This window comes from Heterobasidion irregulare (assembly GCF_000320585.1).
Source record: "Heterobasidion irregulare TC 32-1 unplaced genomic scaffold scaffold_10, whole genome shotgun sequence".
Classification (NCBI taxonomy): domain Eukaryota; kingdom Fungi; phylum Basidiomycota; class Agaricomycetes; order Russulales; family Bondarzewiaceae; genus Heterobasidion; species Heterobasidion irregulare.
In genome coordinates, this window is record NW_009258206.1 from 1,083,537 (window position 1) to 1,106,416 (window position 22,880).

At 48.4% G+C, this 22,880-nt stretch overlaps 9 protein-coding genes across 9 annotated transcripts; 5 read left to right on the top strand and 4 right to left on the bottom strand.

Annotated features, from left to right (window-relative positions):
• Window positions 1-809: 809 nt before the first annotated feature.
• Window positions 810-1,425, top strand: HETIRDRAFT_327571 (uncharacterized protein; the record flags this gene model as incomplete). The annotated part of the gene is made up of 5 exons (XM_009552578.1): window positions 810-848; window positions 900-1,041; window positions 1,111-1,141; window positions 1,199-1,282; window positions 1,338-1,425. Coding segments are annotated over 5 exons (384 nt in total), but the record flags the coding sequence as incomplete, so codon positions are not given.
• Window positions 1,426-1,539: 114 nt separating this feature from the next.
• On the top strand, window positions 1,540-2,934 carry HETIRDRAFT_174003 (major facilitator superfamily; the record flags this gene model as incomplete). Its single annotated transcript, XM_009552579.1, has 9 exons — window positions 1,540-1,569; window positions 1,624-1,673; window positions 1,730-1,748; window positions 1,804-2,029; window positions 2,095-2,135; window positions 2,190-2,452; window positions 2,511-2,597; window positions 2,648-2,713; window positions 2,769-2,934. The coding sequence occupies 9 exons, from the start codon at window positions 1,540-1,542 to the stop codon at window positions 2,932-2,934; spliced, it is 948 nt and encodes a 315-aa protein (XP_009550874.1).
• A 252-nt stretch (window positions 2,935-3,186) lies between these two features.
• On the top strand, window positions 3,187-4,875 carry HETIRDRAFT_436258 (uncharacterized protein; the record flags this gene model as incomplete). Its single annotated transcript, XM_009552580.1, has 5 exons — window positions 3,187-3,403; window positions 3,455-3,564; window positions 3,617-3,712; window positions 3,776-3,859; window positions 3,923-4,875. Exons 1-5 carry the CDS (start codon window positions 3,201-3,203, stop codon window positions 4,873-4,875), a joined length of 1,446 nt encoding a protein of 481 aa, XP_009550875.1. The 5' UTR covers window positions 3,187-3,200.
• Window positions 4,876-6,105: 1,230 nt separating this feature from the next.
• Window positions 6,106-7,732, bottom strand: HETIRDRAFT_326548 (uncharacterized protein; the record flags this gene model as incomplete). The annotated part of the gene is made up of 10 exons (XM_009552581.1): window positions 6,106-6,204; window positions 6,260-6,397; window positions 6,448-6,473; window positions 6,548-6,618; window positions 6,680-6,714; window positions 6,785-7,107; window positions 7,166-7,283; window positions 7,341-7,375; window positions 7,430-7,529; window positions 7,589-7,732. The coding sequence occupies 10 exons, from the start codon at window positions 7,730-7,732 to the stop codon at window positions 6,106-6,108; spliced, it is 1,089 nt and encodes a 362-aa protein (XP_009550876.1).
• Window positions 7,733-8,850: 1,118 nt separating this feature from the next.
• On the bottom strand, window positions 8,851-9,973 carry HETIRDRAFT_326672 (uncharacterized protein; the record flags this gene model as incomplete). The annotated part of the gene is made up of 6 exons (XM_009552582.1): window positions 8,851-8,919; window positions 8,982-9,078; window positions 9,140-9,236; window positions 9,408-9,536; window positions 9,610-9,859; window positions 9,923-9,973. The coding sequence occupies 6 exons, from the start codon at window positions 9,971-9,973 to the stop codon at window positions 8,851-8,853; spliced, it is 693 nt and encodes a 230-aa protein (XP_009550877.1).
• A 474-nt stretch (window positions 9,974-10,447) lies between these two features.
• Window positions 10,448-12,938, top strand: HETIRDRAFT_65511 (uncharacterized protein; the record flags this gene model as incomplete). Its single annotated transcript, XM_009552225.1, has 15 exons — window positions 10,448-10,649; window positions 10,890-10,987; window positions 11,059-11,082; window positions 11,141-11,197; window positions 11,265-11,406; window positions 11,477-11,563; window positions 11,620-11,691; window positions 11,768-11,924; window positions 11,988-12,060; window positions 12,120-12,150; window positions 12,207-12,300; window positions 12,360-12,478; window positions 12,552-12,671; window positions 12,727-12,850; window positions 12,914-12,938. Exons 1-15 carry the CDS (start codon window positions 10,490-10,492, stop codon window positions 12,936-12,938), a joined length of 1,383 nt encoding a protein of 460 aa, XP_009550520.1. The 5' UTR covers window positions 10,448-10,489.
• Window positions 12,939-13,577: 639 nt separating this feature from the next.
• HETIRDRAFT_147897 (uncharacterized protein) lies at window positions 13,578-15,051 on the bottom strand. The gene is made up of 4 exons (XM_009552583.1): window positions 14,629-15,051; window positions 14,481-14,565; window positions 14,048-14,419; window positions 13,578-13,973 (listed from the first exon to the last, which is right to left on the bottom strand). The coding sequence occupies exons 1-4, from the start codon at window positions 14,977-14,979 to the stop codon at window positions 13,912-13,914; spliced, it is 870 nt and encodes a 289-aa protein (XP_009550878.1). The 5' UTR covers window positions 14,980-15,051; the 3' UTR covers window positions 13,578-13,911.
• Window positions 15,052-16,280: 1,229 nt separating this feature from the next.
• HETIRDRAFT_388899 (uncharacterized protein) lies at window positions 16,281-17,029 on the bottom strand. Its single transcript, XM_009552584.1, has one exon. The coding sequence runs from the start codon at window positions 16,873-16,875 to the stop codon at window positions 16,567-16,569; it is 309 nt and encodes a 102-aa protein (XP_009550879.1). The 5' UTR covers window positions 16,876-17,029; the 3' UTR covers window positions 16,281-16,566.
• A 154-nt stretch (window positions 17,030-17,183) lies between these two features.
• Window positions 17,184-18,469, top strand: HETIRDRAFT_173996 (uncharacterized protein; the record flags this gene model as incomplete). The annotated part of the gene is made up of 2 exons (XM_009552585.1): window positions 17,184-18,302; window positions 18,362-18,469. The coding sequence occupies 2 exons, from the start codon at window positions 17,184-17,186 to the stop codon at window positions 18,467-18,469; spliced, it is 1,227 nt and encodes a 408-aa protein (XP_009550880.1).
• Between the last annotated feature and the right edge of the window lie 4,411 nt (window positions 18,470-22,880).

Here is a 22,880-nt window from a genome sequence, read left to right on the forward strand (position 1 = left end):
TCCCCTTCCCCTCTGGCCCTTTCTGGGAGATCTTTTAGCGCTCGTCACTGGAAATCATGCCCTATCGCACAGTCTTCGCACCTTTAGCGAACGTCGAGTCCCATGACCTCTGCGGCAGAAACCCACCCTGCCGGTCGGCCGCCTCACCCCTGCCTCGGTCTTCTTCCCCGCAATCGGACTCGTGGTATAAATCCTGGGGCAGCCTGTTTGCGGAGTCAAGCAAGGCTTGGCCCTTCCTTTCCCTTTCCTTCTCCCTGTTCACTCCTCCATCATGGCTGGCGAACCTAGTCAGCGCCTCGATCTCGACGTAGAAAAGGTACAGGTCGAAGAGAGGGAGCAGAAGAAAGCCAATGTGGAGGGGACGATGTATCAGTCTCAGCTTAGTGAAAAGGCGATCCGCAAGCACTTCTTCTCTCCACTCGATCCTGCTTTTGCGGAGGCCGTGCATAAGGATGCGGAGGGTGTGCAGTACACTGAAGAAGAAGAAGTCAGTGCTTAATTTTGATTAGCAAGGGGCAGCTTATCATGCATTGTCCCCGGCGATAGAAAGCTGTCAGGCATAAAATCGACTTGCGTGTTCTTTCGTTGGTGGTCTGCAGTTATACCTGTGCGTCTCCATATTTACCTGCCAGATACAACTCTAACATCGCATGGGACAGTCAATCAATTCGGTGAGCCCGTAACGACATTTTGACCGAGGCGGTTTCCAGGGTTTTCCTAATCATTAATCATGTCTCACAGATCGAACAAACATGTGCGCTCATATATTTCTGCCTTGAATTTGATGTAATTGACATTCACTGCTCAGTGGAAATGCACATGTTCTTCCAGCCTTCAATGCGAACTTTGTGAGTGCCGTAATATTTCAAAAGTACATCATCTCAATCTGCTTCCTATAGGGGATCACAAATAATAACAAATGGACACTCGCTCTCAGTATCTTTTATGTTGGATACTGCAAGTCAAGAAATCTTTTAAAAGCATCTACAGTTTCTGATTCTTCTATATCCTCACCAGGTCTCTTGGAAATGCCCGCGAACGGTCAGTGAAGAGCCAAGACACTCTTGTCATTCCCGATAGTCTTGGCATTTATCTTCTTTCTCGTACTAGTCCTCCAGAGACAAATTGGTGCCAATCGATTGTGAGCTTGGTCAGCATTCTTTAAACCTGACTATCTAACGTGTTTTTTTGTGCTAAGTTTCTTTATATCCTTGACTTTCTGGGGTCTGGCGTCACTCTCCTTCGTGTATGCGAAGGGGTATCCAGCATTATTGGCCCTGCGGTGTGCACGATTTTCTGAAATCATGAAGAAGCGTATTACTAATATCTTCTCTCAGTATTTTACTTGGAATTGGGGAGGCTGGCTATTATGCCGGCATGATTTATTACCTGTCGTTCTGGTATAGAAGGTGCACCAGGCTGTAATTACCCGCAATAATTCGCTGACATCCCTAGCTGCATAGGCGCGAGTTAGCTACTCGTATAAGGTTGGGGTAGCATATTTTATTCGCGCGTAGTCTAACAATTCGCAGTCTCTGCATGACTGGAACACTTCCTGGTGCTATAGGTGTAAGTGATCACGCGTCTTTTCTTTGAGAGATACTCAGACAACTGTTACTGTAGGGTTTATTGGCATTTGGTCTTGTTCGGGCACACACATCCGTCCTGAAAGGGTACGTTGTGTTCTGTCAATTGTTGTCTTAGGATCCGAGTTAATTAAAACTCTCAGCTGGCAGTTTTTATTTCTAGTGAGCATCCAATCAAAGATGGGAAGGGATATCGAGAGATCTAACCCCTCCACAGGTTGAAGCAATTCCGGATCTTATCATGGCTGTCATGATTCTGCTTTTTTTGCCTTCCTTCCCCTTCTCATCGACCTTTCTGAACGCAAGAGAAAGAGCGATTGCACAAGCCCGACTTGACCGTGATCATAAACCGCAGTCTCATGGCGGTATGACCGGCTGGCAAGGTTTCAAGGCTATAGTTACAGACCTAAACGCATGGCTTCTGATGATGGTTTATGCTACGTGTGAGTTCCTTTCCGTACCGCTGCTAATTTCCCACCAAGTCATTACCTTTATCATTTCTTTGCAGTCAATATTGGTGTCGCGACTGTGTCATACTTTTTACCGACGGTAATGTTTGCATTCACTCGTGATCATTCCTAATTTACTTAAAGCATGTCCCAGCTCATAAGAGAACTCGGCTTCACCTCTATTCAAGCCCAAGGAATGACCGTAGCTCCATACCTCGTTGGCTGGTTTATGGTCTTCTTCCAGGCTTGGCATTCTGATCGTACAAGCGACCGTGGCTGGCATGTCATGGCTTCCACATTCGTCTCCTTTGTTGGATACCTCATCCTGGCCACATCCGTTCAGAAGAGCGTAGGTGCAGCATACTTCGCACTATTTCTTGTTGTTGGCGGGAATTACAGTTTATTCCCCCTGGTGATGTGGGTGCCGGGCCCGTCATTATTGAACTTTTTTGATCTCACCGCATATAACATACAGGAGCTGGGCAGCAAATACGTTTTCACCTACGTCAAAGAGAGGTGTCGGAACGGCTTTCATTGTCTCGATATCGAATTGTGTTTCGATGTGAGTGCTAGATTTCTAGAAATTTGACCCATACATTACCTTTTCGACAGCGCTTCTCCTCAGATCTACTTCGACCCGGAGGACAGTTACCGTAAGGGCCATGCTATCTCTGCCGCGTGCGTCCAGATCGAAAATCTTCCACGAATAATCCAAATTAACATCCATCCGTAGATGCCTCCTGGTATCATTTACTTGCGCCTTCATCTTGCGAACTCGTTTATCCAGGAAAAACAAGGAGAATGCTGAGAAACTTGCAGTCCTAGAAGCAGAAGGCGAACTTGAGCCACCATCCGGCGAACTTGCCGACCACGATCCGCGCTATGTCTTCATGACGTGAAAGAATTGTTTAAAGACCAACATTGATGTACTTAAGGATCGTGACAGTAACGAAAATGACGAGATCTGTAGTCAGCATGTCCAGTCTACAGCAAATTTGAACATTGGAAGTCTCACTGCTCTATGAGTAGAGCGGCCCGGAGATCTCCGGTGCCCTCGTCGCTCAATGATTGTGTCACAGACTCAACTATCTGACTCTCAAGAGCCCCAAGACGACGAGAAAGTCTTCTACTTGCAATCACTCTCATCCACCGAATTAGGTACGGAATGGAATCCTCGAAGTCAAAGTTGAAGCCAAAGGAGAAGCGGCAGACGCAGTCGAGGCCCAGCGGACATGAACGCTTGAAGTCCATTGTGCGCAGACTCCCCCCAAACTTACCTGAAGATATATTTTGGCAGAGCGTGCAGAGTTGGGTCACAGATGATACTGTGAGCTGGAAAGCCTTCTACCCAGGCAAGCTCAGGAAGAAGTGAGCAATCGCCTCAGTGTCCTCGCGCCCTAATATTTAGTGTGATAACAGGTTGAACAAGGAGAACGTCTCTTCACGAGCGTATATTGCTTTCAAGACTGAGGATATCTTGGCCTCTTTCAGTCGCGAATATGACGGCCATATCTTCAGGGATAAAACTGGTTCGTTTCGCTCACTATTAAGCGCGCATGTGGCCTCAACGATTCGACGAAGGGAACGAATTTCAAGCTGTTGTAGAATTTGCCCCATATCAGAAGATTCCTTTGGAGAAGAAGAAAGCTGATAGCAGAAATGGCACGATAGAGAAAGGTGTGTTTAACTTGTGGTGAGATCACATCCGTCGAGCTAGCAACTGACCTCAAGTGAATTCAGATGAAGACTTCATCTCTTTCATGCAAGTGCTCGAAGCGTCATCTGCGAAACTTATAGACACAGAACAGCTCCTGGATACGCTGAGTTCGTATTACCTTGGGCACAGATCATATCTAGACTATTTCGATTAACTCATCTCATCTATAGTCGCGTCCACACAACCTGTCCCCATGCCAAAGTCTACTCCCCTTCTCGAGGCGTTAAAAGCTGAAAAAAGCGCCCAAAAAGACAAGGAAGCCATTCTTCGAAACCACCCTCACTACAAGGATGCCGCCGCTCTATCGAAGAAAGAGGATGCAAAGAGAAGAGGGGCTGTCCCTGCACCTGCAAAACAAAGCGATATACCATCGGCGGGGTCGAAAAAGGGATCGAAGAAGGCAACTTCAGCCGCCCAGAAACAAACAAGCTCTTCAACCTCCCAGCCCAAGAACGGGAGCTCCCCGACGACTGTACCTATGACTGTGAGTAAGGCTCCACCCACCGGGCCAAAGAGTGGACGTAGCGGTCGGCCGCAAGCTCAAGCCCAAGATACTCAACCTCCTCGGAGTCCAATCACACCTGCCACTACTGTTGCCACTTCCGTTCCCTCTGCCTCTATCTCTGCATTGCCAGAAACCGCTCCTCCTAGTACGGGAAGTGGTGCGACTGGCAGGAGACCGCGCCCTATCCTTGGTCTGGCGTCTCGACAGTTTGAAGCCGCGCTAAGTGGTGCAGGCGTGTCTAAGCCGAAGCGCGAAAGAGCCGCCGAGAAGGATAAGGGTAAAGATAGAGAGAAGGATAAGGATAAAGGAGTGGAGAGCCGAGATCCGAATGAGGATGGGGCTAAGGGCAAGGAGCGAGAGCGAAGGAGGGAGGATAGGGCGGAGGGGAAGTCGACTAAACAAGCTAAAGCGGAAAAAACTCCCGCCGTACCAACTGTTCCGGCGATATTGCATAGAGAAGGAGCATCGCAGGTAACACCAAGGATTCTCACCAGACCCCTGGATGTGGAAGGCAATGCCGTCGTTCCAACACCACCCTCTGGTGCCGAGGGGACGAGGGGACGGGGCTTTGGAAAGTCACGCGGGCGAGGGAGGGGAAGAGGGAAGGAAACCAGATGAGTTCGTTGACTGCTCAACGGTTCGGGATCATCTCGTAACGTCTTCCTCCGTAGGTGCATGTTCAAATTTGACCCCTTATCCGTAACTCGTGCATCAGAGTTCTTGTACCCGGACTTAGCTCTACCCACTGACTCGTACTAGAGCCCCCCTCCATTTCTTGTTGTGCATCATGGTCAGCTATATTCTTTTAACTGCATCGATGTGATGCCTCTACTGTATCTTCATGTCCAGTTACTGTATACCACCGGTTACGCCTGGGACCAATGAGTCTTGATCCTAGCTAGGTCGAGACTAGTTCTCTATCTTTATGCCATCGACGAAATGTGTGCCCTGACTGAGATCCTACTCCCTGAGAGACAAGACCTGGTCCTAGTGATCCCGGAAATTATCATGCAACTCTACCATACTCCCATATTTATTTCTTGATTGCAGCACAGTGAATCTCATTGGAAAGTCTGCCTTGAGGCCTTGAGGCTCGATCGAACGCAACGCACGAGACCGCTTCCGGCTAATGCCGGTCGGGATTTGAAGCAACGCTCCTAATAAAGCGGCTTCGTTTTTTCACTCATCCCATCCGCCTCACCGTCCTCTCCTTCCCATGCTTTGCCGTCCCTCAATCGTCTTCCGACGCTGGTGAGCCTCGACTATCAAGTCTCTTCGATATCTTTATTGGCCGGTTTATGCTTACCTCAAGTCGGACTGAGGTTATGTGTATGTTTTGATCTCATTATTTCTTGTTCAATCGAGTTACCCTCGATGTATGATGATTCCGAATCACAATTATCAAGCTCAACAGTCTAATGGACCTAGTTCATCTGCTGACTATATTCTGCAATCCTGATTTCTTCTTCTGTTCTCATCCATGTCTGTATTTGAACGAAAGCTCATCAAAACTTTTTTCATAGATTCTCTTCGGATTCGGATGCTCACGGGAGATCTGTCAAAACTAGAGACTTTCGATATGCTATCTAGTATAGTGGCTATCCTTGTTCATACCTCGTTATGTTGATCGTCTAGTCAACTCGTAGATGTTAGATGTTGCTCTGCAGCCAATGTGATTGGGTATGAACACAAATTGACGTTGATTAGACATGCACGACAAGACAGCGTTCCTTATGAAAAGTATCGACGATTAGGTATAACTGAGCACCAATGAGACAAGCATGAAAATGTCATGAGAGAAGGATATTTGTTCTCGAAAGACTCACAGGCTTGGATTGTCCTGGATCATCATTCGTAAACATAACACAAGATCCCATCCGTGGTGTTGAACACATCATGGATAGTCGCTTGAGGGAATAGACCGTCGGCTGGCATCAATGATTGGAACTGCTCACATTCAATATGAAAAGTGAATTTGATAGGTTTGGACAATGGCACGCACATTCAAGTAGGGAGGCGCGCCGTTAGGATACTCATTGTAGTAGGTTACGTTCGTAATCGCTTCCACGGAGCCACCGGAGTAGGACCAGAAGTTTGAAGGGTTCTTATGCTGCCAGTCGTACCACACCTTATCGACCATCTACTTCATTCATAAGCAATATTACGAAGCAATTAAAAAAGAGTGCGTACAGCATGATGCATCCAGAACAGAGGTTCTACCAGTCATACGTTTTACAGAGAATGGATAGATGTCAGCATAAGTCGGGCTCAAAAATAATACTAAATGTACCATTCGCAGACCAGGTGGGTCCGGGAGTGCAGTTCGCGGGTGCGTTCTTTGGGCACATGCCTGCAAGGTCACTATGGAGTCAAATACGTGTCCAGGTCATCCGAACAGATAAGTAGCAATATTGACGCTTACCCTCCCATTATCTCATGCACAGACCCATGTGCGCCCTACATCTAATGGTCAGCCGTCTATCCACACTAACATAGGCAACGAATGGGTGAAACCAGACTGACTCACTTCAAATGCCTCAAAATATGCCTGGAATGACTTGAAATCGCCAACAAATCCATTGACAAGTTTCGACACTTCCTCCGGTGTGAAAGAAGTGTTCGCATATTTCCCAGGGTCAATGAAGAACGGCGACATCGACGCCGGCGCACCCAGGTAGGGTTGCAACGTAAAATTACGACGCAAGGTGTGCGGAGCCGGATAAGAGATACGGAAGTCGCTGAATCCACCGTCAGGGACTTGATAATCATTCGTGGGGTCGCCCCACCCGCCCAGCCCACTCTTCGGGTCAGTGTCCTCGAAGAATGCCGAACTGAAGAAGTTGCCAGAGTCTGTTGCGTGCACAGGGTGAGTAAGCGGATTCATGTGCTGGATATCGCAATGAAATACCCATGCTCCAGTTCCAGTAAGGCGAGGACCCTTCGTAACCACATCTTTCCTTCAGTGCGGTCTCGTAGACAGCTACGTACCACCTGTGCCAAGGGAGGAAGAGACCGGTGAAGTGGATCTTTCCGATCACGGATGAGTCTTTCAAATGTGTGGGCACAAGGCAGCGGATCCTTACCAGAACATTCAAGTCCATGTGCATGTAGACAAAATCTACCGAACATCTCATGAGTAGAACGTTGACGCATAAAGACGGTCGCAACTCACCATCATAATAGGATCCCGTGGTGTTCACAGGAGGGATCGCAGAAATGGATATATTAACTGTCGGCATTAACCTAGGGTCATGAGGGTGATGAGATAGGCACTGAACGTTGGCACAGAGGATGAGCAGTCATATTCGATGTACGGATCACGAGCACTGACATTGACCGCAGATACCCAGTTGCTCCTCTCCGTGACAGTCATCTGCCTCCATTCTTTACGAACGGAAGGATGGGTGCATATGGCACGGACAGTGCAGAACGCAGTAGCCAAGAAAATGAAGAAAGAAATTCTCAATGCTCCCATGGAGAGCTAAAGCTGGACCAGAGAAATGAATGCAAGGCAATTTGTTCCTTCTCAGACGACCGCAGCTGAAGCCTTCAAATACTTAGACCATTCAAGGTGTATTAATATCTCACTCTCGTATGGTCGCCTAGTCAATGTTCCTGTGGGGGGGGAGGGGGGGGGCCTGAGTCGGGTGCTGTACATGAAATTCGATGAAGCGATTGGGCGTAAACGGGTGACCGTTGGCTAATGTAACAGTTGATAGAATTGGGTGATTGAGTTGTACTCCAAGCGGACATTAACAGCGATGTTCCGTGAAACCCTTCTAGAGAAGGAGGAGGATGTAGCACGAGTATGGCGCGCACCTCTCATGCCGTGGAGTCCGGTAACATTGGATGTAATCTTGACGATATATGGGGAATAAGAAGCGACCTCATACAAACGATTGGCAGTCACTTGTTTTTCTGCACAGACACACATGATGAACTGGAATGAGGCGGCGCTTGGTGGGACGCCCATATCAACTCGTGTTCTGTGACGCCAACCGATCCACTATGCACTGTCTGTGTGATTTACGAACGGCTTCCATGGAGTGGTAGGAGCGCCTGATCAGAAAATTACTGAATATCAAGGGTCGTGTTGTTGTATATCGAACTTTGATCACGAGAACTTGCTCATGTCTCGATCGTGAACAAGTTTGGCGCAATATTTGAATATGCTTAGTAGAGCTCACCAACACGTTGAGGACCTTGTCATATGTCCATGGCTTGTGCCCGTCTGAGCGAGACAGAAACTTACCCACGGTTGTCCACGTCCCAGTTGTAAGTATATCGCTCGTTCATTCGCTGATCGGGGTGCACGGGACTTACTGCAAAGAGCTGTCGAGCAACGGGGAGCATTTGTAGCGCATCAAAGAGTTTGATTGAAAGTCAATGTTGAGCTCCGTAAACGTACCTCATGATAGAAGTAGGCCGCCGTGCACATACTTTTCAATGATAGGCTGCGAGTGAGCTATTTGAGGGCCAGGCTAGTCACTCTGCTTTACCCCGTAAAATTAAAAAAGGTAGACGTTACGAGAGCGCCGCCCAGTCCATAGTAATAATACAACATCCGAAGTGAGAGTAGGGAAGACAGTCGTATCATAACGCAGTTCCGCGCTCGAAGCTTGCCCGAATCTCCGCTGTGTATTTGTCGTAGTATCGAGCAATCTGGCAAAAAAAAACTCTGCAATAAGGTATGGCATCGCGTGACATTGTGGTAACAGGCTTACCTTCTTATTGAACACACGATTCCGCTCGTTGATATACGTGATATCACCTTCGTCCTCGTTCGCACGCTTCCGCGAGAAGTTGCGTTTCTTATCAACACTTAAGATCGAGCGGTTCAGCGTTCCGCGGAAATACACATGGATGGAAACCGATGACGCACTCTCTATTGATCTTGCTAATGACCCTGTCGATCGCATCCTCGGTCGGTTTGTTATCAGCGTAGAGCAAGCTGTTCGCATCACGATACAAACTCTCCGCTGCGAGCTGCTGTTGCTGGCTTGTTGGTACAAGCTGAGAAACCCATGATTAATACTCCTAATAAGCTGTATATCGAGAAGTCAGTCAATAACGCACCTGCATGTTTGAGCCTTGTTGAGGATCGAAATTCGTAATGGTAGTTGACGACGATGTGCCAGCCCCCGATACACCTGCCCGTTTTGTGAGCGTTCCCGGAGCAAGACCCATGGCCACCTCCTTCTGGCGATTGTATTGTGTCAAATCAGGTTTTATCTGGTCCAGGTCCTTTTTGTACCTCCGCCGGGCAGCGTGTGCGTCATCTACACGGCGGAAAGAGATTCATGCACTTACTCAGTAAAGTTCTTCGATATCACGAGAGAAAAGAGAACGCACCGTGAAACTCAAAGTCTGCTCTCCTGGCCTTCCGCGCCAATTTCTTTTCCCACTCATCATTTTCCTCGATAGTCCACTCCCAGTTCTTCGCTCGCTCAACGTCTTCACCGCGCTCTTCCGCGTCTGCCTTTGTCCGTAGCACCTCGGCGAGCTTCTTTTGTTTTTCTAACCGCGCTGCATCTCGTGCATTGATCTTCGCTCTCGCAGACTCTTCTATAACCGATTTGCGGTTGGCTTTCGCAGAGGAGCGCTACCGTGAGCGTGGGGTTTAGTATTGGCTACTGGTCCTTGGACTGAGGGTCATGATACATACCATCTTGGCTCGTAGCTCTTCCATCTTTTCCTTCCGCTGCTCCATTGTCATCTTCTCTGACGTCTCGACGTCTGGTGTCTCAGTATCGGATGGCATAATGATGAGGTGGTGTGCACGCAGATGTGGGAGTCGACTTCAACGTCGGCCACCGCGCTAAGGGGGGCTTAGATAATCACGAATCACACGTGCTCAGGCCATGGACCTCGAATCCTGGCCCCTGACTCGCCCCACTGCGTTGTTTCGAACATCGAAAAGGCATTGGATAGTCATTGGATGCCTGAGCTGGGCTCATCTGTAGCCCGTTTCTCGCGAAGTACCAATTGTGCGGTGACTTCCCGCGGAAGACACGGCCCTCGGTTGTTGTTTCATCACAATGACGCAGATGATGATTTCCTTCAGCCGGTGAACTGCTTGCATCTCCTCTGACGTGCTTCCACCTCCGAGATGTTCCGCTCCGAGTTTCAGGTTGGAGCTATATGATCCATTCTCAGACTACTGCCCATCCAGTACATCTGCTTTGTTTTTGATTTGACATCCTCTAGACAAACTTCGGCCCATCTTCTGGCCATGCTGCGAACGAATACTCGTGCGCTCGCTTCGACGAAGATCATACGACTCGTGAGAGGCTTCAGCTCATCGGTGCCTAGAAACAAGGAGAACTTGGTAGTTCTGGGGTCTGGATGGGGAGGGTATGAAGTCCTGAAAAATGTGGACAAGAAGCGATGGAGTGAGTGTTCGTTTCCCTATTCATACAATATATGGTCTTGCGCGCGTTTGTGGCGGCCGGAGAGTCTTAGCTATTTTGCCTCGAAAAGTTCGATGGAATCATATCCGTACATGAGTTTGGGAACCCCAACTTAATGACGAGCATGTTACGGCTCTCAAGGCATACCTTCTATGGCAGCCAAATTTCTCTTCGACACAATAGTTTCGTTCGATCCTAATCTTCATCTCCCCTGCCCCGTAGATGTCACTCTGATATCGCCAATCAACTACTTCAACTTCACTCCACTACTGGCTAGTTGTGCGGTCGGCACCTTGGAATTTCGGTGCGCCATTGAACCGGTATATCTTTCCCATCCAAAATGTTGCTCCCAATAATCTCTGACTTTCATGGCATTCTTTGTCCCGGACAGGTACGGAGATACTCCCCTGATGCGGTGATTGATCTCTGTGATTGGTAGCGTTGCCAAGGCCTAATGTTTTTTGTTTCTTTAGAAGTACTACCAGGCGTGGTGTGACGCCATCGATTTCAAGCAGAAAACTTTGCAGTGCGTACGTACTGCGCCGAAATCTCTCATCTATCGTGGCATGTCTCGAAACCTCTGTCATGAACATATAGATGCCTGCGACGCCGCCTATTCACCCTGAGACGCTCGCAGCCAAGCAAACAGATAACACAGTTACAAATCATTCGGATAGTGGAGCGCCCTTCATGATCAAATACGACAAGCTTGTGATCGCTGTAGGAGCGTATTCTCAGAGTGAGCGATTACTACCGATTGTCACACTCATCACCGACGTCGGTCTCACGCTGGCTTCGATGCATCTCAGCGTTCAACGTCCCTGGGGTGAAGGAGCATGCGCATTTCTTAAAGGATGTCAAGGATGCACGGTCTATAAGGACGCGTGTCCTGGAATGTACATCATTACAACCATCTTCTCACGGAAAACGAGATTTGACGCTTATCATTCAGGCTTCGAACAGGCCAACCAACCCATCGTAAACGACATTGAGCGAAGAAACTTGTTACATTTTTGCATTGTCGGTGCGTGTGCCTGCGCGTTTCTCTTTCTTGCTGGATTTATTTTGATAGTTCGGCACATTTCCTTCATGAAAACAAGGTGGAGGGCCGACTGGTGTCGAGTTTGCAGCCGAGTTGCATGATCTGTTACAAACCGATATGGCTCAGTATTATCCAACTTTGGCGCGGCTCGCTAAGATCACCTTGTACGACGTAGCGCCCAATATTTTGGGCAACTTCGATAAGGGGTTGGCAGAGTAAGTCATCTGACTGACACGATTTAGGGGATATGCTGAACGAGCGCCGAATCCTCTTCACAGATATGCTGAAAAGAAGTTTAAAAGAAACGGTATCACGATCAAGACCAGTCACCATGTCGACAGGGTCAAACCGGTGAGCTATTTCATATTGATAGAGCACCATGACTTTGCTCATGAAATGCGGGTTCACAGGGTAAGCTTCACGTGCGGGAGGATGGCGAAGGTTCATATCACATGCCCTTTTCAGTGTATTACACGGCTCACTGGCCCTTTGCACAGTTCCATTCGGACTCCTCGTTTGGTCCACTGGTCTAGCTCCGAATCCGCTCATCGACTCAATCTCTGGTCTTCAGAGAGACAAGCAAACTAGAACGTCAGTATTGTCGGCATAAATTTTGCGTGACTGACGTCTGTATCGGAATTTGGTCTCAGACTACTTACCAACGATCATCTGAACGTTATCCGTGAGGATGGCTCTCCTGACACTGATGTCTGGGCGATCGGCGACGCCGCAAGGAGCGAGGGTACTTTGTTGCCTGCTACCGCACAAGGTCGATCCCCTATGATCAGGCTGTTCCATCTGGATATTGACATGACTGGTTTCTTTTGGAAATTACTGAACAGTGGCCAATCAGAAAGCAAAATATTTGACCAAGAAGTTAAACAGAATAGTCAAGGACAAGGCTTCGCCTGAACCGTTTGAATTCAAGAACCTTGGCTCGTTGGCATATCTCGGAGATTGGTGTGTTTCAACTTCCGACATTGCTCCATATTGAACACTAACCATTTATATCCCGAGCCAGGAAGGCAATATACGATCGCAGTCACGCAGACTCAGGTCCCAAGACAAAGGAATCAGGGCGCATTGCATGGCTCTTGTGGCGCTCCGCATACTTCACAATGACCGTCAGTGTGCGAAACAAGTAAGCATTGGAACTATGCTTCCTTTGACTCCAAATCGTTCTGATAATCTTGTGATTACATAGGATCTTAATCCCAACATACTGGTAAGCCACCTCGTACATGTGTCGGCAAAACATGGTTCAGCATTGCTGATGGCCTCGTTGTCGTGGGCGATAATCCGCTCGCGTGCACAATGGTCACCGGTCGTCCCTGGCAGGTTCTTGAATTGTAAGCAACACTGCTTGGCCCTTCTCTCCTCTTGAATCACCTATACATTCCGGCCTTTAGGGATCTTTGGCCGCGATCTGAACCGGTTTTAAGGACTAAGTACCGCAGAGTTCTTAGTCGATGATCTCCAGTGTCCGGGGATTCACGCACGGAGATCCCGAGGCGGTACCGAACCTCAACGTGATAATATCGTGGCTGTACGCACCGGCACCGTAGCTTCATTGAAGATTACCTTTCGTTCACATACAGAGATATAGAATACTCTCTATCAACTTTCCAGCTTATGTGCCACCTGATATGTAGATATCGCTCTCGAATACATTTTATATTATCTTAGCACCACCGTCTTCGCTATTCCGTACCCGTATATAACTCTAATCAAGACGACACCGTCATCTTTGCCCAGTGGTCTTACATTACTCTTCTTGTACAGAATCCTCCAACTTTCGTCGACATTTTTGCAATTGATTTCGTGTCAAAATCACTAGGTCTGTTGTTCATGCAGCGTGCATGAAGTGTGATAGATACCATTGCAAAAAGTACTTTTGTGGTAGTGGTAGTATAATACACTAGCTAGTTCAACATAAACCTAGATTACAAGGAGATAGCGATGCATGTCAAGTCCTTATAAGTTACGGCACCCATCGAGCCTAGAGAAGTATTATGTCCGTATCCTACATGCGATGATGTCCGTATCCTACATGTGATGATGTCCATATCCCACATATGCCGTGATCGTCATGGAGTAGCACCTGTCTCATCAAGAGAAAGTGCATAAGAAGCCTCATAAGGGGAGAGAGATAGAGATCACAGAAAGCTGAACTAAAGACGATGCCTATTGAGGCACTTGCGTTCAGAAGCGCGAGTATTCTGGCACGGGCTTCCGGTGGATTGTTCGCTGCCTCTTCGCGCGGACTATAGATAACGATGAACACATAAACTGCGCATTAGCAATTTTTCCGAGTGTGCAGACATTAAGAAGGACGCACCAGGCTCCGGACTGTAATGACCATACCCATCGTCGCTCCCAGCCGATGAGACAGAAGAACTTGCGGAGGATGCCGATGTTGACCCTCTCACTGCCTCCGCGCCTGCCAGGAATCCCTTGACGAATTCCAGATTCTCTTCCACCATTTCAACGTCAACGCCGTAACCCTCCAACTTCTGCAAAAGCATGGTCCACTCGGGCGCTACATTCCAACTCGACTCAAGAGAACCCTTCTCGTCGATGCTCAAGTGCGCCACATGGTGGAAAGAGTCAGGGACAGGAGACGAAATCATGGAGCCATTGATAGGACGGCGTGGTGATCTCGCTGACTGCGGTTTCTGTTTTCGAAGCGAGAAAGCAGACTTTGGGACAGCTATTCGGAAGTGATGATATGAGAAGATAATTGGCAAGAATTTGAGCAAAAAAAGGCTTACGGATATCAACAACGCGACGTGTGACTTCTTTCAAAAAGACGGAAGCTTCATCGTCTTCGTCAAAGCGGAAGCCGAATTTCCGACTCTTAAGAGAGGTAGGATGATGTCAGTACACGCACATTGTTCCTCAGAGAGTCAGAGGTCCCACCTTTCCGCAGAAGACATGGAAGAATGGCTTCTCCGCCTCGTACTCGATGATCTCATGTACCTGGTGAACCCACACTACCCGACCCTTCAGAAGGTCGACAAGACGGAACCAATAGGTGGTTCTGTTCAAGTTTGGGGCATGCCTGCCGACGTGAATTTGATTGTCACAGCCGAGGACGATGATGCCTTTCAGGCCGGAGTAAGACCAATCGGAGTCTAGAGCGCCGAAGGAAGCATGATACACGCGAGCCGAGGCAGCAGCGATGATTTTGTTCTCTGCAGGAGGAAGAATGGAGAAGAGACGACAGGAATCTTCGTACGTGAGTGCCATTGGTGGAGTGGAAAATGTCATCAGCAAGTTTGAGTCGATTGGAAAGGGATATGTCGATGACTGCTTGCAGTCACCAAAATCGCTGGCTGAGAGGAAACAGGGAATGAGCTAAGGATCCATGGAGCGAAGGTTCTGTCTTATATTCACTGTTGATCTAGACCGGCGTAGCGACGGCGGTAGCAAAGAAAGGGTGTTGCATCGTGGACAACGCGTGTAAGATACGCAGAGGGGTGACGGATCGTCTCGATCATCCTCGGACACAGCGCTTCCTGTAGGCGATGTGAAGTAATTATAAGGAGATAGATCTCGGGAGTCAAACACATTCTGAGTCTAGACCAATGTGGTCGCAGGCCCTGTGTAAACGAACTATGGGAATAGGGAGCCCGTGTAGGTGCATCATGGGAGAATGAATATATCTTGAAAAGGGTGCCTCACTGCGAAGTAAGGATACGTCAACAGCGGAACGCCTGCGAAGGAAAGAGCGTGCCAACTTTTCGAAACCGCGAGGCAAAAGGATGATTTGACGCCTGGGCGGGTCTGCTGCGCCAACCGATGGTATCTCAGAAGCCGCCGGTGATTGGTGCAATGCCAGAACCTTGTTGCCCCTGCGCAAAACCATGTACATTCCGAGGCATACCGTCATTCCGCTTCAGCGCTTCAGCGTCAGCTGCTATCATGTCTTGTTAGTTACAGCACTGTCTTCTAAATCATTGTGCGCGCGTCATGACTGCTGTTCAGCTATCCTCTGCGCAACGAGGCGATAACAAGTTTAGAATGATTGAGGAGGTTCAGGCCCCATGCCAGGCGGAACCCGCGGATAAGGGGCTTCTGGGAGGGCCTCGCCAAACATGACAGTGATGTCACTCCAAGGAAGTACGCGGTGCCCGAAAGATCATGCAAACACGTCCATATTTCGAGCAAACGAATCCTACAGGCGTGGAAGATGCAAGAACGCGTGAAGAAGTCATGTCCGACATAGTAATCACGTACGACTGTTCTCAGATGTAGGGATGGTAATGAGCAGTGCAAACATGAGCGGTGCATGTACTGCGCTCGAAGCCCTCCTACATGCGCGATGCATCAAGTAAAAATAGGAGGAGGAGCCCAGTTGTAGGACTTGTGCAGAGGGCCTTGCAAACTGAGGCGACATGACCAAGACGCCACATGTCCTGAGTTGCAGACTCAGCATGTCATAGTTAGCGAGATTCGACTTCTTGATCCATTTCATCTCGAACGTATGCGCCGAGATATAGAAAGTTGTGCATGCTGTTACCAAGTATGGGCTCTGACCGTCCTGCGCGGGCGTCGTACTGAAAATGAAGATCCGCATGTGGTCGTGATGAAAGCTCTAGATGCGAACGTTATCGTAGTCTAATCAGAGAGGGCGACATGTCGTTCTCCTAACTCACTGAACCTTGAATCATGATACGCAAAGCCAGCCCCAGGTTTGCCTGTATCCTCATTTTAGCAGCCCGTTGCTACGAAGGGCTCCTGAGTGATGATCGGAACAAACATGGGGTGAAATAGTACGAAATGAACGGCAAGCTGCTAAGAAGGAGATGGGAATTTGGCGTTCAAAGACAGAAAGCAAGCAACTCGTCAACGCGTTTAGATCACTGGGTGTCCAACAGCATGAAGGCATCTTGACAGGCATCTTGACAGGCATCGTGTCCAGGGTAGAGGGCCGTTGTCGTTTACGCAACCGCTGAGGCCCATCAACCTAAACAACGCCAGCAGATCGAAATTGTCTGCATGCATCTGCAAGCACTGAAAAGACGACCCCTCGATCTGATTTGTATTCCAGGCGCAGCCTGGTGCATCGAGTGAGCCATGGACGTAAAATGAAGCGTGCACGACTCGGGTAGAAGTCCAAAACGGTGGAACAATGAGGAACACGGAAGAGAAGTCGGCCATCATATGTCGGCCATTAAGTAGCCCGCCTGCTCTCTTGAAGATGCCGAGTTATGTATAAATAACGTTCTACAGTCGAAGCGAACGGGCGAAGGACTAGAGCAGAGTCACCAATGCTTGTTTCGCGAGAAGATTGTTGAAGGCGAACTTTTGGTTGATTAGACAGAAGATCATGTCAATGATGGCCCCGTTACGATACTGTTACGATCGATGAAGCCGTGAGAATTTTCATGTAAGAGAGCTTGCAATACTCTCAATATAAAGCTTCAAACATCACGTCTTGCACGACATCGGACAGTCCTCCTTACTTGTGCATGTCTTCAAAGCATGTCGTTATTATTGGTGGAGGGATCATAGGCAGTACCACCGCCTTCTATCTAGCTCATCACGCCGCTAGCACATCTGTGACGATCACGCTTTTGGAGGCATCGAAAGAAGGTGTCGCACAAGGCGCGTCGGGAAAAGCTGGTGGTTTGGTCGCTAAATGGGCCTATCCAAAGGAGCTTGCCCAAGTGAGCTTTCAAGAGCATGCTAGACTAGCGAGGGAATTTGATGGAGAAGCGAGATGGGGGTGGCGATGGACGGGTGTCGGCGAGTGGGAAGGACGCGGGAGAGAGGCGAGTGATGAGCGAGTGAAAGAATCCTCAGGCGAGACAAAAACGCTAAGCAAAAAGCTTGGATTACCTGCAGCGGGAGGATCAAATAAATCTCGGCGAGCAAAGGGTCTGCCGACTGATCTCGCGTGGGTCGACGAGGAGCTCACAGATTCATATACGCCGCTTGCACCTTCTGGTGATACTGCCCAGGTGCACCCGTATCTCTTCACCACCAGCATGCTCAACTTAGCTTCGGAGAAGGGCGTGCGTCTTATTAAAGGTAAGGTCATCTCCCTCGAGAGTGACTCGGGCCAAATTACAGGTGTACGCTACTGCTCAAGCGAGGGGGCATTCTCGGAGGAAGTAAACCTCGCAGCCGACACCGTAATCCTCGCGGCTGGGGCTTGGTCTCCTACTCTGCTCTCTTCCCTTCCCATTACAGGCACACGTGCGCATAGTATCATAATTCGTCCCTCCATGCAGGCAGATGTGATCGCCCCATATGTCCTGTTCACGTCCATCGCGCTGCCTGCGGGTGGCCGTAATGTTACACCCGAGATCTACCCTCGTCCTGACTCTACGATCTATGTCTGCGGGCCTGGTGACACGCGCGAGGCCCTCCCACTGACTGTCGACGAGGTGAAAACGGACCCTTTGGCGTGTGAAGAAATTTGGGAGTGGGTTGCGGAGACAGGTATCATCCAAAGCAATGTACTCGGAGAGATTGAGAAGCATCAAGCTTGCTATCTACCCATTGTTGAGAATGAAGGAGGGCCAATTATCGGCAATGTACCAAACATGAAGGGTTTAGTGGTTGCGACCGGCCACACGTGTTGGGTATGTGATCGGCGGCCTGCCTTGTTCAATGGGAATGATGACATTATTTTCTCTTCTAGGGAATCTGCAACGCACCAGGTACCGCGAAAGCAGTGAGTGAACTTGTGCTGGAAGGCAAAATCAAATGCGCAAACCTACGCAGCCTGGACCCAAGCCTGTATCTTTAATTGAACCCGCTTTGGACATTATCGTGAGTAGAATCACAAGCGGGAAGTGTATATTCGAAAATGTATATATCATTTTGGAATATCAGAAAAGTATACAGCTCCCGGCCTTTCAACCAAGTCAACTCCTTGCATGTCCTTGCTTATGTCGCACTGAGCATCGACGATGAGAAGGGCATTCCGCGAGACTGACAAGACTCGATCCAACGGTGTATATTGGCAAGGTTGTATTGATCAAATGATAGCAATATGAGATACATCGCAAGGGCGGTACGGAAGTACAATTTCAGAATACTCAAACCTGCGACGAGTGAAGTAGAGGATGTCAAGCCGGTCAATTATTCGACCAGGCTAACAGAGAATATACAGTGAAGACCGCGTTCATAGTAATTTCAACAACCTGCACGGAGTTTGGTTAACTGAGACTACCTGCGAGTGACAGCCTTAACGAATCTCGAAATGCTGCAGGTGCAGGTGCATCATAAGGCAAAATGGCGATTGCCCTATGCCTGTTCGATTCCGGTCATCAACGTGATCCAAAATGTTTCTAAGTGCCTTCCTCGAAGACCAGAAACCAGGTGAGACCAGAAGTCACGCCATCCACATGGCACCTATATGAATCCAAATCTGCCAAAGAGCTGAAGTTCGACGTTTGACACGAAATCAAGATATACGCACCTTCAACACAGGAGGATTTCGAGGCTTCATTGCGGGGTGTCCATAATGAATTTGGCTGAGGTTTGGACCATATCTTTGTGGTGTGATTAGATGAACTCTATGAGATTATCTAAAGTATGCCTTAGTGGAATGAGTGTGAAGAGGTTAACGAAGACATATCACCTTTTTTATAGCTTTGTTCCCTCTCCAGAGTTCCATAATAGCACTCCCAGAATCCAGATTCATCCGTTAGCAACTCTATATACGAGGAACAAGTGAATGTGACATATCATTGTGAAGCCTGCCGGACTGCGCCGTGGCAGCACTGCTTCTAGTCACCAGATGCCATTAGCCGTAATCGACAGGAATGCGATACAAGATGTAACCGTGCAAAGTTTCAAGCTGGTTCAAGCTCGGCGGTCTTGAGAACGATAAGTTGAATTAAGTCAAGTGCTTGACCGGAGTTAACGGTACTAAACCGAGGAGCGCGCCTAATCACACTTGTTTATATTCACATGTGAGATGCCGACAGACGGCAACAGCAGACAACCGATCTCTCCTGCGTTCGTTCGACGGTGCCAGTGAGGAGGACCCCTGAAAATAGGGGGGGAGGCCGGGTGGAAATTTCTTAAAAGCCGGCCAAAATGTACGGATAGAAAGTCCCAAAATCGGCGACATTTGTCCGGAAAAAACCGGGCCTAGCCAAATTTTGAGTCAAAATGTTCGGATTGAACTGCCAGGCCTCCAAAACCACATTTTTTGGCCGGATTAGCCAGATCTGGCCCTATAAGCCCTCAAAATCGTCCGAATTGACCAGATCTGGCCTTGTAAGCTCTCAAAATTGTCCAGATCACATAGTTCAGGTCTGTTTTGATGCTCAGAAAGGCCAGAAAGCATCTATTAAGCTGTTGGCCATCAGAATCAAACACATAGAGCACATGAGATATTGAAAAGATGTTACAGAGCATGATACTTCATGCGCCAAGCCATCGCCATGTTCCCTTGTGCCACTATTGTCCTTCTTGCCCCCTGCCCCACACCGACATAACACCTAGAGACATTGGACCACTGCTACAAGGTTTGAGAGGTATCTATTCAAATGTGAGAATAGTTGGACCAAGGCTTTATCGAGATGTATGTGCCATCTGTCCATGTCCATTTCAGAGGCCACTCATCTGACCGCTGCCATAGATCCTTGCTTCATTGCACTGTCGCAATCCTTTTCCAGAAGGTGATTGTCTGTAATAGGTGGCACAGTCCTTTCAAAAAGGGATTCTCAAAAGAGCAAGCCCCTTATACTGCCTCCTATCAGACTTTTTTGTCTAGTTCAGAAAGCCATTTGTTAGGAGGCAGAGTATAATCCATTATGTCTTGTACTGTAGGCTGCTCAGGGGGAAATTTGCTGAACAAGGATGTTAGTTTCAGGAGAATGAGGGCTGAAGATTGTGTGGGCAAGTTGACATTGAGGGGATCTGTAATCAAGAGATGACAATGCAGCAGTATTTTTGGGGGTTCCAAAGGAATGAGAATGTGAACATTGTGTAGAGCTTCTAAGTGAATAGTGTCAAGGCCAATGACTTTGCTGTCTGACATTGTGTGCAGGATTTTTGTTGGATGTATGCACACCACTTCAAGAGCACAAATTTCCATTTCAGCTGACAGCTTGGAGATCTGAAACATGAGCACAAAAAAGTAGTAAAGAAGTACATGTGCAGGATTTGAACCCATGAACCTGTCACAAATTGCCTTGCTACATACTACACAACCTACCACTACTCCATCTCAGCTTGAATTGACCAGACCCTGTTCAGGCCTATCACCCCAACACCACGATTAGCAGGATGCACAGACAGGCCTTGCCTGCCATGTAGGGCAAATTTTGTACAGATGCACCTGGCCTAAGGGGTCAAAAAGGCCCAAAATTTTCTGGATTGGCCACCAGGCCTCCCCACCTATTTTCAGGGGTCCTCAGTGAAAGTCTCCGGGACGAGACTACATTTGATATGAGGATCTCCAATTACTGAGCCCAAGCCCAAAACTCCTCTTCAAGTATTCCCATCGCTATGTTATCTTTCTATTTGCCATTGAACTATAATCCTTTTCAACATCTTCCTTCCTTGACGAAACCACTAGGAAATCATCCAATGTCACTGCACAAACTAGGGGAGGATCACACAATTACTCACGTTGATACGCTAGAGGTGGCTCTAAGTGCCGAGCACAACACCAAAACAACCTCTAATGCAGGGGTGCTGGAGCTAGTATCTAATACACAAGGAATTGTTAGTGATGACTTTAGAAAGGGAAGGTGTACTGAGAAGCAACGGGGAGTGTGAGATTATAGTGCCCGAATGGTTTCGGGACTGCTCCAAACACCAACCAAATGTTTGGTCGGTCATGTCGGCGATGCGGTCGGTAACGAGAAAGTAGTGTTGCAACCGACAACTACGTGCTTCAAGAGCCACATGGGACTCTGACAATATATGAGGGAAGACGAAGGGTACGAGCAAAGAGATGAGTACGAACACAAACGAGGCCGAATGACAAGGATGACAAGTTTTTGGAAGTCGACGAAGACGATTTTGATGGTTGAGACGAGTGCGAATGAGCTCTGAATGGTGGGGTGCAAAAGCTGGTTTATTCCAGAGTTGTATGTAGGTTTTTATAGTAAACATAACCCCTAAGTAAAATATTAAACAAGAAATGAAAGTAAATGTCGAATGGGTGCCAAGCCTTAGCGATCAGGGAAGATAAGTGTTATGATCACGTTCTGTCGGGCCTTAACGGCGGTCTATACCGACACGATCATCCCAAATATCAAGCGGCCTCACAGGTTGAGGCGTACACCAAGGTACAGATATTAACCTTGGTCATCCACTCCCAATGGATCATCAATCATTGGTCGAGTATCACGGGCCTTTGTATTAGCGGGCATGGAACGCCGCCTTATAAATTACTCACACGCAGGGCATGAACCTCCTAGTCTCTCCTGGCCGGAAGGAGACCAACGGAGAAGCACAAGAGTAGTCGTTATTGAGAGAGACGACTTAGAGAATACCTACAGATACATATTCGGTATTCTCACGCCCTACTTCCCAAAGTAGTATAAAAGGCCCATAGAATAGGCTGACGATCTTCAGTCTATTCTCTTCGTTCTGGTACTGTCTTCCTACAGTACCCTTCGTCCCCCTGTATCTTCACATACAGGGATCTTCGTCCACTGCAGTCTTCCTACTGCAGTCTTCATTGCTACATCGCAATACACTTCTGGCTCCTGTGCTACACGTACAGTCGAGACCACCATTCCACACATCCTCCACGAGTGACCTAGGGAAGAACCTCCTACTCTTGGGGTTACCGACGAGCAGTCGTAACACTAGAATAGACTCTTCTGCCCCTACCTTGCTCGCACTAGCTTGCTGCCACACCCTCTCTCATAACCTTGCTCAGTGGGGATATAGACCCCCATTGAGAAAGCGTTACTGCACACACTCTGGAGCAAGACCTAGGCCAGGAATACCCACCCGGCACTAGACGTATCAATAACCAACTCCGTCACAACAATCGCCCTATCCGGCACGAAGGGGACTTCTGGGTCTACGAAGACAATAACGGAACTGCCCCTCCGAATTACGATAACTGCTCATACCGAAACGGGCGTTATTACTTCACCCTTGAAGACGGAACAGAAGAGGAGGATATCTGGAACGAAACAGAAGCTCAGTGGGAACTAGCCCCACAATACAGGGAACCGGCG

What these genes read in the sequence shown, in the direction of transcription:
- HETIRDRAFT_147897 (XM_009552583.1), bottom strand. Translation starts at nt 14,979, where the DNA reads ATGACATTTTCCACTCCACCAATGGCACTCACGTACGAAGATTCCTGT. An exon ending in TCCATGTCTTCTGCGGAAAG is followed by an intron (nt 14,566 to 14,628) that starts GTGGGACCTCTG and finishes ACCTCTCTTAAG; the next exon opens with AGTCGGAAATTCGGCTTCCG. An exon ending in TCATTACAGTCCGGAGCCTG is followed by an intron (nt 13,974 to 14,047) that starts GTGCGTCCTTCT and finishes CGTTATCTATAG; the next exon opens with TCCGCGCGAAGAGGCAGCGA.
- HETIRDRAFT_388899 (XM_009552584.1), bottom strand. Translation starts at nt 16,875, where the DNA reads ATGATGGCCGACTTCTCTTCCGTGTTCCTCATTGTTCCACCGTTTTGG.